Source organism: Hermetia illucens, chromosome 1 (genome assembly GCF_905115235.1).
Source record: "Hermetia illucens chromosome 1, iHerIll2.2.curated.20191125, whole genome shotgun sequence".
Lineage (NCBI taxonomy): Eukaryota > Metazoa > Arthropoda > Insecta > Diptera > Stratiomyidae > Hermetia > Hermetia illucens.
Genome location: NC_051849.1, coordinates 139,624,779 through 139,640,814, shown reverse-complemented (window position 1 = coordinate 139,640,814; position 16,036 = coordinate 139,624,779). Strand labels below are relative to the sequence as shown.

At 42.3% G+C, this 16,036-nt stretch overlaps 1 protein-coding gene across 4 annotated transcripts in view; it reads right to left on the bottom strand.

Annotated features, from left to right (window-relative positions):
• LOC119661795 (homeobox protein aristaless) overlaps window positions 1-16,036 on the bottom strand; it is a 167,720-nt gene that overhangs the window by 35,046 nt on the left and 116,638 nt on the right. For all 4 annotated transcript variants that reach the window (XM_038071280.1, XM_038046468.1, XM_038046467.1 and 1 more), the window contains one exon: window positions 9,627-9,672. In XM_038071280.1, the coding sequence (XP_037927208.1) occupies window positions 9,627-9,672 (46 nt within the window). The remainder of the gene's footprint in view (window positions 1-9,626; window positions 9,673-16,036) is intronic.

Genomic DNA, 16,036 nt, shown 5'->3' with positions numbered 1-16,036 from the left:
GACCAGTGCGGTTTGACGTTGTTGGTTGGTTGGTTTTCGGTACTGACGTTCCCACCATATATTTTGTCTTGCCTTCATTGATGTGCAACCCAAGATCTCGCGATAATCGCCGCCTGCTCGATCTGGATGAAGGGAGTTTGTACGTCACGGGTGGTTCTTCCCATGATGTCGATATCGTCAGCATAGGCCAGTAGTTGGGAGGATTTAAAGAGGATCATACCTCTTGCATTTACCTCAGCATCACGAGGGCCAGCTTAAGAGGACGCATGATAGGGCATCCCCTTGTCGTAGACCGTTATTGATGTTGAATGGTTTTGAGAGTGATCCTGCTGCTTTTATCTGGCCTCGAACGTTGGTCAGGGTCAGCCTAGTCGGTCATATTAATTTCGTCAGGATACCGAATTCTCTCATGGACGTGTAAAGTTTGACCCTGGCTATGCTATCAGTGTGCTTTAAAGTCGATGAATAGATGGTGCAACTGTTGTCCATATTCCAACAGGTTTTCCATCGCTTGCCCTAGAGAGAAAATCTGATCTGTTGCTGATTTATCTGGAGTGAAGCCTCTTTGATATGGGCCAATGATATTCTGGGCGTATGAGGCTATCCGGCCTAGCAAAGATAGCAGAGAATATCTTATAGATGGTACTCAGCAACGTGATACCTCTATAATTGCTGCACTGTGTGATATCTCCCTTTTTATGTATGAGACAGATAATGCCTCGTTGCCAATCAGCAGGCATTGATTCGCTGTCCCATACCTTGAGCACAAGTTGATGAACCACTTGGTGTAACTGGTCGCCTCCATATTTAACCAATTCCGCTGTATTTCCATCGGCTTCTGGCGACTTTTGATTTTTTAGCCGATGAATTGCACGGACTGTTTCTCCTAAACTTGATGGTGGCAGTATTTATCCGTCGTCTTCAGTTAGCGGGACCTCCAACTCGCCGCTGTTCTGGTTGTTCAGTAGCTCATCAAAGTACTCAACCCATCTCTCCAATATGTCCATTCTGTCGGAAATCGGATTTCCCTCTTTGTCTTGGCAGGATGAGCATCGAGGTGTATAAGGCTTCATCCTGCTGACTTGTTGGTAAAACTTGCGCGCCTGGTGCGGTTGCTTCCTGTACTTTTCTAGTTCACAGACTTGTTGGTTCTCCCAGCCTGCCTTTTTCCGTCTGTGAAGTCGCTTTTCCGCTCGACGGAGTTCGTGATAAGCCTCTGCGCGTGCCCGCATTCATTGAGAATGCAACACTACTCGGTATGCGGCATTCTTCCGTTTCGTTGCTAATCTACATTCATCGTCAAACCAGCCATTCCGACTCCTTTTGCGGCTGGGACCAAGTATGTTTATGACCGCATCAATGATAACTTTCTTCAAGTGGTTGTGAAGATCATTTGTTGATGCTTCATCTCCAGGTCCTCTGTTGAGTACGGTTATTGGGGCATCCATTTCCCTCTTATAGGTGTTGCGGAGGGTTGCGTAGTGGATGGCTCAGTGTTAAGTCTCACCTGATTGTCAGAGGGGATGTTAGGTGGTGTTGTTACTCGAGCTCGGAGCACCAAACCAACGAGATAGTGGTCCGAGTCTGTATTGGCCCCCTATATGTTTTGATATTCATCAGGGCTGAGAGGTGGCGGCGATCGATCAACACGTGGTCAATTTAGTTAAAAGTGGTCTCGTCTTGACAGGCTCACGCATGTTTGCGGACAGCTTTCTGCGCAAACCAGGTACTTTCAACAACCATTTCGTGTGACCCTGCTAATTGAATAATCCGCAGTCCGTTATCATTTGCATTTTCGTGCAAGCTCTGAGAGCCAACGTATCGCCTGAATACGGGCTCCTTCCCCACTTGCCTGTTAAAATTGCCAAGTATGATTTTGAGATCATATCTGTGACAGGCTTCGAGGGTTCGTTCTACTGCCTGTCCAACGCATCTCCTGTAACGCTGTTTCATCAGCCCTATGTTGGAACAGGGTATCGGCTAGCTGCTGATCAGCTTCATCTGTATACAGGGAGCCCACGTTCCATGAGAAAATGCGCAAATTGTTTTTCCTTTGTCGTTGCCGGGTTCGTCGTTGTGTAATCCGTTCAGTCCGAGGCTCCTGTTGTAGTTTCGTAACAAAATGTTTTCCGTATAGGGTTGTCAGCCCAACCCAAACTTCCAAGCTGGAGGACCAGTTGGTACAATTTGTCCCGTTTTTAAGCGCGGGAGACTTGCCTTCATCCTTCTACGTCTGTAGCTTTTCGTTAAGAAAGAGCTCCCAGCGGTCACCACGTGGAGGTGGAGATAGGGTTTGGTAATAGAGCTGTAGGTGTTGGTTCAGCTGAATTTCCCAGGTTTTATGTTCCATCACGGATACCAATCCACATTTCGCCCTGGTACCTGTACTACGGTTTGACCACGTGTACATCCCTCCCAAAAATCAAGCTGATAAAAGGACATGAACAGGTCGGAATACCGGAAGCTGGGCGCTCCAGGTGTAAGGGTTTTATGATCATCTTATATGAGGAAAATTTCTATCCCCATACATACATATGTGTGTTTAGTGAGGGAGAAGCTACAGCTTTTGAGCACTCAGGCCGTGTTGGGCCATTATACATGCCACCCCCGTCTAACGGAAAATTCCGAATTCGTTAAAGTATCGCAGGATTTCCGTTAGTGGATGTAATGTTACCCGTCGCAACTGGAGAACATCGGCACCAAAGATCTGACGCCTGATTCGTCCACAGGCGAGGCATTCAGATAGGAAATTTTGCGGAACGCATGCTCGGTTTTAGCAGGAAAAGTTTGGTGTATCGAGCAACATTTAGGCTCTGCCACCTGTCATTGTGGGAAGCCTGTTCCCAGTTTTTGAAAACAGACTTAGCCAATGCTACTGATACTCCAATTGCTGGTTCCGGTCCCGGCGTAGGGAAGATTGACCCCCCTTTCGCTAAAGCACCCCAGATTTCATTTTCCTCTACGCCACAGTGGCCAGGTACCCAGAGTAGTCCACCGTATTGAATCTAAAGATAGAGTTCAAACGGTTTCTGCATTTCTGAACGATTTTCGAGGTAATTAAAGTACTACTCAACACCTCTCAATGCAGCTTGGTTATCACTGCAGATTGCGATGCGCCTGCCCTTCAACCGCTCGTCAATCACCCAGTTTGCTTCAGAACCCTCTTCTATTTTTGAGCCATCGGTGTGGAAGATTTCCGTATATCCCGCCACGCATTCCTCTGGGACTTCCCAATTCTCTCTACGGTTTAGGGTTACTTTATATATTTTACCAAACAGATATATGGGGACACGAGAATCGGAAGGCATTGTAAGAACTGGATTCAGTCCTCCCAGTAGCTTTTCTAATGCTCTGTATCTATCCAGTTTTCTCCTTTTTGTGAATAATACCATTGTGGTTTTATTTAGATTAACTGAAAGATCAAGTCTGAGGCACCAACTGTCTATCAAATCAACGGCACGTAGTATATTCCTACACACCGTTCCAATATCCCGATCAACAGCAAGTACATCCACGTCATCAGCATAAGTTTGAGCGTGTATTGGCAAATTTTGCAGTTCGCATGGTAGTGTGTCGATCAGCATATTCCACAGAAGTGGCGAAAGCACACCTCCTTGGGGGCAGTCCTTCGTTGCTTCTGCAATCAGATAGCGATCGACACCTACTTCAGCGTACAACAATCTCTGCGTTAGCATAACATGGATCCACTTAATTAAAGCATCATCAACACCATGCCTGGAGGCATCACAAAGTTTTTGAAAATGCGTACAGTCAAAAGCCCCTTCCATGTCCACGAACACCCCCGTCGCGTACTCACCATTAACAGTTGCATCCTCTATCTTTGTGACCAGAGAATGAAGAGCAGACTCACAGGACTTTCCATGCTGGTAAGCATGTTGGTTTTCATTAAGTGGGTGCCAGCTAAGTGCGTTTCCACGAATGTGACGTTCCACCGGTCTCTCCAAACCTTTCAGCAAGAATGAAGTCAAGCTGATCTGTCTGAAGATATTGTCTATTACCGTATTCTCATGCCTACATATATATGGAATAACATATTTCAATTGACGCAACTGAATATTTCGTTTTATTCTAAGCTGGAAAGTACACATACAAATTGAATATCGCTGGTACTAATTTTCACATGCATGCACATGTAATTATATATGTCTGATTTGGACACTCCTCGCGAACTTCATTAACATATACATACAGTGGTGGCAAAAATAGTAGGGATAAACACATACCAACACTTCACGGAGAAAAAAAAATTTACTGAAGAATCTTCAATAACGAAAATGAAAGGGCTCGTTTAGTATTTTCCGAAACTAATTCAGATATTGGGTGAAATATCGAGCGAGAACTCGAAAAGCATACCCCAAAAAAGCGGAACAGGTCTCGTTCTCGGAACCTATCCAACCGAAAGTTTGAATTCACAATGGTGCATCTATACAAAATCTAGTCTTCAAAGCACATCAGATTCCGATACCTGCTCAAATAGAGGTAATAATAGCATATTTCCAAATATTGTATTATAAATTTAATTTGACTGACAAGCAGATACTGAATTGATTGTAATAAGGGTTTATTTCACACAAAGCCTTAAAAGCTTAACTGCGACTTGAGTCCTCAGCAATAAATGTCAATCAGCAACGACGCCCTTAGCATAATCGGGAATGGCAAATATACCAAATTCATTTGGACTCATTAAAAAAAATGCAAGCGTTGTCCTTCTTTCCAATGCGCCGGGTGTAGCTCATTTAACTTAATGGTAGCAATTACGATTTTTTCAATAAACTGGAAACTCTCTCTTTCAAGTACACACTTAACGCATATTTGGTTCTCTTTATCACTGAATAATATAATAATATACATAAGTTAACTAAGCCAAAGTTGTTTTACAGATGTCAGGTTTTAAGTAAGGTGCGATCTTGCAAGGAGAGAAGAAATGTAAAAATAATCTTACAGCAAAATTCTTTCTTGCTTTGGAGACTCGTCGAAAATATGCAGAGCTAAGAAGCTAAGCTAAGCTAAGAAATTCTTTTACATCCAACGTTTTCCTCGGACCTAGCATCCTTCTACTATCACTTGCCTCTGTCCTTACAAAAGTTCTGTCAGCGCAGAATTTCAATTTTTCGTATGTTCTTGTCATTTTCGGCTTCGTTTGGACTATTTGGATTGCTAGGGGTGAAATTTCCAAATCCAAATGGTTGTTTCGATATTCAATTTTAGGGGATCTTTTACATTGCTACCTAATATATTCTCAAAGCCTTATACGCTATGTACACGTCATCACCACTCACTTGCCTTATAAACATTCCCCAGATTACAAGAAGCCCTATTCAACACTGACTCCACACATATCCCACCATACCCTGTAAAATACAAGTTAATTTCCATCCGAAATTCCATTTTATAAGAGGAATTCGTACTGTAGCAAAAACCTAACTCATCTAAATTATCATTGAAATTATGAAACCAATAGAAAATTGGTACCTTGCAATTCACCTGATTTTACACATATGACAAAGATGAGATGTTCATCACGTGGATCAAATGCCCCTCCCGAAACAAGACACAATAGTTTTGAAAGGATTTGTTTGTTTTTTATGTAAGTATATTTAAGTCCAGAACTATCCTATTTGTATGGATCCCGTTATATATACGTATATTTAGCATGTCGAACTACTCACTCCGACATTGGCATGTTTCGGGTTGCAGTAAGTTTACACCGAAACGACAACTCTGAGCTACTGTAACTTTATTATCAATAGTGCGATTTTGATCAAACTTTCGGATATCATGCTTCATATCATATTATAGTCTACGTTATGGTAGTTCTCTCTTTGTAACCCTAGGGTAAACTTAAGGGTGGTTTCTAGACAATTTCCCCCAAAACATAGTAATATACTCTTATTAACTTAATTTGTGTAGATATCGATATGGAGAGTATTTTGAGCCTTGGACACCTTATAGACGCAGTTCCATAATTTTTTCAGATTTTCCTGTTTCTGTTTCTGATAATGGCTCTGTTAAGGAAAACATCACTTTCAACACCCCGTACTCCCCGCCTTTCTAACAAATGACAAAACTAATGCTAGCTTCGAAAAGTACTAATCGAGACCTTTTATTTGACACACAACATGACTACAGTCTGTAAAACAAAGTTGTGCACCCCCTTTTGTATGTATGAGGCCCCCTACTTTAATCTTAACTAGAAAGATGTAACTTATTGCATGTGTGCGCGTTCATAGTTTGCACGCTCCAACCAAATTTCGTGTCAATCAGTACAGCCGTTTCGGAGAGTTACAGACAGGCAGACATCGAACTAATTCTAATTAGGTTTTGTTTGTTTTGTTTTGTTTAACAAACAAAACCTTCAAGAAAGTAAAGTAGTCATGGGAGGTAAAAGTCTTGGTTAGTGTGTTCCGAAGCAAGCATTTTAGTATCGAAGATTGAGGGGGAAAGTGCAGGAATTAGAAAGTGTTTCCTTATCTCAAAGGTCCACTCTTGGAAACCACCCCGAAAAATTTGAAAATCGTGGTGGCCCCTGTATATGACATCTAGAAATAAAAAACTCTCACCCTGATATCCGCTCAAATAAATTTTATTACTATTACTATATTACTATGTTTTGAAAATTTTCTGTAGATCTGATTCAAATTCACCCATGCTATGAAATTTTGCAGTAATATACTACTAATGTGATCATATGGAACATCATACTAGAGAGCTTGGTGGCGATCCATTTGGCTAAGTTACACTGCACATATAAGAGGCCGAGATAAATTTTTAGTATCACATTAAGGTGAATAGTCAGGAACACTTAATGTGATGTACAAATGGGATCATCATAATCACAAAATATCCACAAAATCTTTAATATCTAAAGCGCTGAACTTTCGATTGATTATCTTCTAGATCATTGTGAAATTTTGCGAAATTCTGAAATTGACGGACTCGCTCTTGCTGCCGGTTCTTTGCACCGTACGGAACCCCTCCATGAAGACAGAGGATTATCACACTCGCCTCAATGCAACTGCTCCCTATCAGCCATGAACTCAAACTAGATCTTTGATTAGAAATTTTGCATTCGAAAGTCATTTCAGCAATATACAACTCGCCTGACCATTGTTACCATCTTAGAAACTACTCCAGTCTCAATCACCATAAACTCATCTCGTCTTTCCACCACTGTGTTGTCATCTACTGCACTACCAACTCCAATAACCAACAAAGAGGCCAATACTGACCTTCAATGCAGCACAAGTTTATACTAGTTCATAAGGTAATCAACGTGAATGTCATCTGGTTTTGTACCCTACCTGCAGCGGTATCCAAAATTACTACCTTCAGGGATAGACATCGCCATTCAATCGCAGCAACATAGGAAACGGAATTCAACAGCAACTCATACGTCTACTCTAATCTCAGCTACCACCTATAATAATCCAACAACTGGGGTATCATCTGAAAACCATGGCAATGTTGTGGAAGCACAGACTATGCAGGAATATTGAAATATAAATTTGCCGCCTGTATATACCGCCTGTATTCAGTTACCAATGAGATCACAAATCGAATATTTTACCTCGCGCCTTATGCTCGGCCCATAGTATGCGTTGAACACCATGAAGATAGCTTTAGAAACTATACTAATGCCGTTTTATTACCCCTTCCAACACCTACTAAAGTGCGGAATGCTGAAACTTTGTTTAGACAGGTCTTATTAAGAGCTTTCCAGCAGGATAAGTTGGGATCCAGCCAATTTCCAAATCAGACTCCAGATTGGCTACGAGAAATACGGCATTTGGAGCGTCAACTCTCTCCAATAAACAGCTGCCATTTAATATCTGGCATCAGTAAACTCTAATCGACTATTAGAACCCTTAAAAACTCTGCTTAGTATAAAGCAAATGTTGCTATAAAACGAAGCGACAATATGCGCTGCAACTCCAGAAAGATCACCTCAACAAACAGTTCTTCGAACATCAATTTTGATGACCCTTAGATTTTGGATGTTGTCAGTCACACAAAACTAACACAAAGTAATTGCATAGACCAGCAATTACCCTGCTGGCTACAATCAGACCCAACTTCCTAAAATCAAACATAATATCCCCCAAGGAGGCGTATTATCGCCAATCATATTCAACTTGCATCTATTGGAGGAGTCTGCATCACTTGGAGGAATATAAACGATCCGATACGCTGGTGACTGCTTATTTTTACCTCTGGGAAAGGACACCTTCATGGGGTCAACGGATAATTACGTGAACTAAATATCTTCATCAAAAGAAATTTAAAACTATCTGCTCCCTGACCCTTTTCATCACAGTTTCAACCATATATAGCAGTAGGCAAGCAACCTATATCCGTTATTAATCACCCTTAGATGTTTGGTGTTATCCTGAGCACATCATCCTCACACGCCAATAGATAACCAGATGAAAAGCCTTCCTAGAACCCTCGCCTCAATTCGTACTTACCACGACTAAAAAATCAAAAATTCCTCCCTAGTTATGTCGCACACCCCCTAAGCATCCCTTCAGCTCACCATTCATTTATCACATTTATAGGACAGTCCCATCAAGGCAGCTCCTTTTTTGGCTTAGATAAGAAGGAAAATATAAATACAAAAAATTGCGAGTTCTACGTTGCACTCCATGTTGATAGGAACCCCGAATCTATCATGCCAATTTGGTGCTATCATTCTTCCTGGTTACCATTCGCAAAAAGATATCATCCGAAAACCAGACGGTTTTTTCGTATTCATGTATTCCAAGGAAAAATTAGCAGCTTCATGAGCTTTTCAAGTATTGTACATCATCGCTACAGAAAGTAGGTCAATGAGGGAGAGACCCAGCTGAATCCAACTCTCTAATCCTTTTCAAAGATTCCAACAGCAACTGATCAATTCCAATGGAGAAATGAACCGTCATCAATAGTGAAGGACACTCCCTACCATGATATAAACAGCCCATATATCACCAAAATCCACTAGCCAGGCAAGCAAAAGACCGAGGAATATCAAAGTGACTACTGTTTGCATCAATTAGATGAAACTAATTAAAATTATTATTGAAATGGGAACTTCATAAATGATAAGCAGATTGAAAAATTTAAGATTTCAATCTTCCTAATTTAAACCGAACTCCATGCACTTGCATTAAAATCCTATAAAAACCATAAATAGCATTTTGCAAGAATCAACTTGCGGAATTCCTTGGCTTCCATTCATTCCGGTAAGACATGCATACAACTGCAGCACTAAATAAGGTTTTATTCACAACCCATCATTCATGGCATTGCATACTTCACTGATTGTCTGTTACCTACTAACGTATTTATTAACTCCATTACATTTAATCGTGCCAATGCTAGCGTAGTCAGGATACGAATGCATCTCTGCATAATGCAAGACTGAATATGGGACCATAAAGACAGGTGATTCCAGAATGGAAAGTCAAAAGAATACCGAGAGAACTTGTATCTAATGAGATTGCGGTTATCAAAAATGCAAAACAGTTAACAATATTCCTGAGAAAAAAGACGGCGCAGAGTTTCTCACTGTTTTTTTAAAGCACGGAGTTGATATGGCTTAAAGTTATTAATCAGTTGTCACGTACCTGTATTCTAGCCTCTGTTAATCCAATCTTCATCGCGAGCTCCTCCCTGTAACCAAAAGCAAACGGAAAGTGAGTATACTTATATATATGTGCCACACATACATATAGAAAAAGCGAAATATAAAATCATTTAACTGTGCATATTTATTTGAAGAATATCCATATAAACGTCTCGGACTAATCCGTATATCAAAACGCGTTATTATTGGAGTTCAAACAATGGATGGAACCTCTGTTCTGAGTAGATTACTGGTAAAACACGGCCTGCTACATGTAAGACTCACCCTAAACCATTTGATGATTCATCCGGGTGATCTAAGTCTATCAGTTTAGGAGCAGACAAACAGCGGATCATAACGCCTTAGCTACTTAATCCTTTTCTTAACCTGTACCTCTGTACCTCTACTTTGAGTATAACGTACCAACTAGCTTGACATGTCCTCAGATTTCAACATGGCCTTAATTAAAGTGTCCAGAAACACTTGATTCACGGAAGAGGGATGATAATGGCGACATTCGCCTGTTTTGCAGAAAGAGAAAGTGCGGATTGCATTGCCAACCATCCCGTAAATACAGAGGAGCGATCATGATCTCTCTGTTTTTGTAAACAAAGCCAAACTAATTTCTCCATACCTTCACCTGAACAACATTCGCCTGTTTCCGATGCATTGTGGTCCATATATCCATTAATTAGTTTTCACAGCATTCTTACCAAGCGATTGTATTGGGAACCAGCTCCTTCAAAGCGACTGCTTCTTTGTCGGTTTCACCTTTTCAAAGTATAGAAACGTTCCCTTCAAAACATACACAACGATCCTATCAGTATTAAGGCAGTAGTCAAACGCTACTCGAAACCTTCCCTCAATTGCACTTGTTCTTGGTGCTTTCGGTACCCCTGACCAACGCTTCAGAACCGCACAGAAAAAGGGATTGAAAGGTGCTTGATAACAATCGATCAACACCGGATGGGGAACGTGTAAGCATTTGGCTAATTCCAAACAGTTCAACTATTTATAATACTTCAAATCTGGCTTTAAGAACTGTCAATTTCAATATCAATCTATTTTACTTCAGTTTGGTCCCAATCTTGCCACCTTATATAGGAAAAGCTCTTTTCTAGAAAAGAGTATGTGATCGGTTAGTCCGGGCCACCACTTCGGTTTAAGATGTTTGCCGAAATCCGGATGGATTCCTACGACGTCTCCAATATGACCATCATTTTTCAGTGACTTTCTCCGGCCTTCTAAAGCGCTGCCCCCTAGGTACTTTTTGAAAATACACGATAGATACTCTGGAAAGTGAAAACGATTCCTATTTCGGCTATTTCGGTCGACCTGGTAGAATTGACGGCATTTCTAAAAACCGGCGTTATGAGCATTTGGACCAGTTCCTCAATATACCAATTGCTGACCGTCAGTTCTAAAACTATACTGTTTTGAAAACAGATCTCCAATCATTCAATTATTCTTGACATGATGAGCTCTTTGCTAAATCACTCCACTGCGCTCAACATACTGGGAGGCCGGTAAACTCATTGCAATTCAGGGTCACTTTCGCTTTGTTTCGCAACACGAGCTTCACAACCTTCCCGTGGGAAGGAAAGGAAATACCTGCTGTAAACATGCACTCAACCGTTTGAGTGACATGCTCGATTTATGCTTAAACGCAAACTTCAAAGTTTCGTTAGACATAAGGTCCCGGCACTTTTCGGTTCTTAGTGGGCCTCGTTCCTACATTTTACTTTCCTATTGATTGATTGACATTGCTTTTTCATTTTCAAAAGCACCCTTTCTATAGTACCGATTCCGTAGTATATAACGATAAAATTTATGAGCATTCAGTTTTGGATAAAATCTAGCTCAATAAGCTGCACCATGCAGGTCACAAAATCCGTATGGAACGATCCAGTTCAGAAAATCTGTAGTGGCAACACCTATAGTGGAAGAGAAAGGGGTCACAGACCTTGACAAGAGCGATGGCGTAGACCAAGATGGCAAACGGAGGGATATCAAACCATAAAATGAAATAATGCTAAAAAAAATGTCCAATGCAAGCTGTTGTTTCAGGGGCTTCGGTTAAGAGCAAGTTTAATGTAGGCCTTAGAAACCGCCACGACAACACACTTGAATTCGACCTTGCCAGTAATTTCCTCAACCGTCGGGTGATAACCATTATCAACAAGGTGGTCGCACCATCGAACCAAGAACACTACCTCGTAAAACTAGGAAATTATCTCAACTGATGTAAGACTTCCCTAATGTAAAATGTAACGTGAAGGCTTTGCTCGGGGAGCACCAGGATGATTTTGTTGGGAATGCCCTTGTACCTTTTATTACCGAACATATTTTCCATCTTTTCCTACCAATCTAAATCTTTTTAATTTTAGAATTTATTCCATGACTACTAGATTTGGGCGATGATCAGAAACCATTTTGGCTGGTCGACTTTGACTAAAATGACAGAGCAATCCAAAAAAAAATCAAAATGATGATGAAATTGATCTCGAAGCTCCGCAAAATACTGTAGCTCTACTGAAGTACCCGTCGACACGCACTTGGACGCCAGATACCAAAATTCGAGAATAAAAAAAAATACTATCCCGATCTCGAACGTGGAAATGCAAGGCCCGGGTGATGCAATCGAGAAGAAAGATCCACAATGGATCACATGTTGATTTGATGTATCTCCTGCCTCAGATCTTCAGGAGGCGCGGCCTTTGATGTTCCCAAACATCCTTGGCATCCTCACGTCATAAAAATGGAGGATGCCCCTTACCTTGTGTAGAGCCTGCAGGAGTTAAAGAGGCGAAAGGGGAAAGTGAGCCCTCAAATTAAAGACTTAATTCGGCATAGTAATTGTTCCATTCAACTTCCGATTAAAATAATAACAACCAAAGAATAGAATAAAAATATAATAGGAAATAAATAAAAAATGAAAAAGGAAAAGCCCGCCTGAGAAAGGAGGAGGGATGAATAGCTTCAGTCTGAATGGCTGTACCCCACCGCAGCGTGTCAGGGTAGGTGGGGAAAGTGCAGGAAATTTGCAGCCTAGCAGATTACTCACAGAGGAGGCTATCCCCACACCTGGCAGTTAGGTATAAAATGCAATTCCACTTAATAAGAAGGAGGAGAAACTTTAGGTCCGGTACGGATAACCGGCGGGAGTCGTCTCACTTGGTGACTGGGTTGGGCTCCCATGATGGACAGCACGACGTCCAAACCCTAGTCGTGGATCGATTCGATGTCTAGGCGCCGCGATAACCAGGAGCTTTGCTCCGTTTGCTTCAGCTGTTTCGCCACAATCTCTGGCGACCACTTCACCAGGTTCGCGTAGGTAGCGGATGAAGTGGACTAAAGAAATGAACCTCTTCATCATCCGCTCCTACTACGAAATAACGGCGACCACGGGTGCAACATCTTACCGCCGCTTATTGCACCATAGATTCGTCGAGCGTTTCCCGCAATTCGCGCACGTGACTGTTAAGTGAGTCGCAGACAAGTACCGCTTTATAACTCAAAATCCCGGCCACCATCAGGGAACGTGTTCGACTTCAAGTCATCGCGGAAACTGGTGACCGCGAGTCGATGGGGGCATTGGCGGCGGCATCAACAACACCACGCCGCACTGCAGGCAACAGTTTCAGTACTCGCCGAAGCACTCTTCTCCACCGTCCAGCTAAGGTTTCCGCTGAGGTTCGGGATGAATTCCAAAGAGCGTGTATAGAATTCTTGGAAATGGACCCTTTGCATAGACCAGGTATTCTCAGGCTCTATGCATCACCGGCAACTCCGGGAATTCTATCTCAAATCAATGATGAGATTGCATCTCGACTGTGTGCTGTCGCTGCTGCAACTACAATCACTTGTGTATTTTGGTGCAGTTGCGGCTGTCAGATTGCACTGTCAGGAGATTCGCTTTCGTGTATTGGTTTGAGTGTCTGAAGAGATCCACCAGGGAAAATTCGTCTGGAACGTTGGCGGAACTCACTAAGGCAGGACATTGCTGATTCAGATCACCACTGGCAATGCCAGCAGTCGGATGAGAAATAAAGTGCAGAGGGATTACTGGCACTATGCCATCCCCACTGAAACACCCGTAGTTGAAATTCTGGACACACCAAAGCCGAAACATTCTGTCATATGCAGTTGGTTCCGATGATATGGCGAAAGTCGTGTCCAGAATACAGCATGCATGCATGCATGGAGTTTTTTTTTCAGATCTCTTAACGAATCCCAACAGAGCGTCCAGACAGTGCAGTTTTCGATAACGGGAGCGAAATAATATTGGGATGAACTGGTTACCGGCCCAGCATGCTGGGATGATCCGAAACTAATGAAGTTGTTGGCGACAGTCATGGAAGGGTGGCATACCACCTTATCAGTCCGTACATCTGTGGGTGCTAACACCTCAGAGCCCATCCGTATACGGAGCGGCCTACGTGCTAAGTACGAACTGGCACACTTGATGTACCTAGATGACATCAAGCTGTATGCTGGTACTGACGACCATCTTAGTATCATCATCTACAAGTACGTAGGAATTCTGCAAGGAACCCATGCTCGAGTTGGTGATCTGAAGAATGCTCTCCTGTCCAAATTCCTGCGACGTGTAAAACTGGTGGTGAAATCACATTTCTCGGGGAAGGATAAAATGAGCGCGTTGAATATATTCGCCATCCCTTCACTGGCTTATGCATTCAGAATATTGGCATAGACGATGATCGATCTGGAAAACGTCCAGCGGCGGATAGGGACAACTATGTCCAAATTCCGAATGCATCATCTAAACTCTGCCGTGGAGCGGATGAACCTACCTCGTGACATCGGAGGTAGGGGCGTGGTTGACGTGGCGGCACAACATCATCGCCAAGTCGACTCGCTGCGCTCTTATTTTTACAGCAAAGAGCAGGCGAGTCCCTTGCATGCCTACATAATTGTAGGCTGACTCTACTTGAAGGATCGATTTTTCAATCCTCTGAGTGGGGTGCAGTCGAACCAAGAGCGGATCGATGAATGGAAGTCGAAGGTAAAGCACGGTAAACACGTGAATTGTCTTTGGTAGCCATTTGTCGATTCGCATTTGTCGAACAGATGACTGTGTGCTGGGGAGCTCTTTGCTGAGACGGAGTAGTTCATGTGTGTCATTCAGGACGACGTGGTCGCCACCTGGCCAGGTGGAGAACGACCAATGCGTTAGAGACATTGGACCATCTCATTCCAGGATGTACTGTTATGGCACCGGTGCAATACATCACCAGGCATAATGCTGTATATAAGGTTATCCATCAAAACCTTGCATACAAGCATGGGCTGATCACGAGAACATGTCCGGCTTACCGATATGAGCATGAACAATACTTGATAGTTCTGCTTACAGCATGTATTGGGCCCGGAAAGTTCTAACTGATCGCCATACTGCACATAACAAGCCTGATGTACTGTTAGTTGACAAGACGGGTCGCCCCGCGTATATTATTGATGTTGCTATCCCCTATAATAGCAACATCGGACGCAAATACGTGGAGAAGAAGGTGAACTATGAACCATTGGCTCGGGAAATCAAAGAAATTTGGCGTCTCGAGCGGGTGGTTGTAGTTCCCATAATATTGTCAGCTACAGATATTGTACCTAAATCCCTCACGGCTTCCCTTGATGTCCTGGGACTTTCGCACAGTCTGGTTCAAACCTCGCAGAAGTACACCATTCTGCATACGTGCTCGATGTTGCGGGGAGTTCTCGACGGATTCTCGCATTACCACCGGTCACCACCACCAGTGCCCCTTTAGTTTTCAAGTAGGTAGGATCGTCCGAGCCTAAATGCTTGGCACTTAGTGCTAGAATTAGGTAAAATCCGCCATATGTCGAGATTATGATAACTCGAAAAATAAATGAAATGTAAACAAGGAGAATTAAGAAAAATAAGTCAAATTAAAACAAAACCTAATAAAAGTAAGGAAAATAAAAGTAGACTAAAACGATGAAGTAAAAATAAGATATTAAAACTGGTAAACAATATGGTTAAAATCCCGCACAAATTAAATAGGTAATAATAAAAACAAACCCCCCTCCTTCAGAGATCTAGTGGAATTCAGTTAAAAACGAAGTGTATTCCGCTGTTTTCGGAATCGAATAATACTGATAATACATGCATAGATAGGTACCAGGACAGCAAACAAACAGGTCGAAAACTGTAAAAGTTTCATAAGCAATCTCTGAATGCAATTCCTATCTTGTGGCCGAAAGAAAATCCAGATGGCGGTCATCTCTTGACCTCTTGAGTACAGATCTCTCCACCTATTAACCCAAGTGTAGTAAGAGGAAAAGACGTTCTCTGAACGATATTGGCTTTAAACTCTTTATCCCGACATGAAAAATCGTTGAAGCACCAACCCGCCAAAAAAGATGACCGAC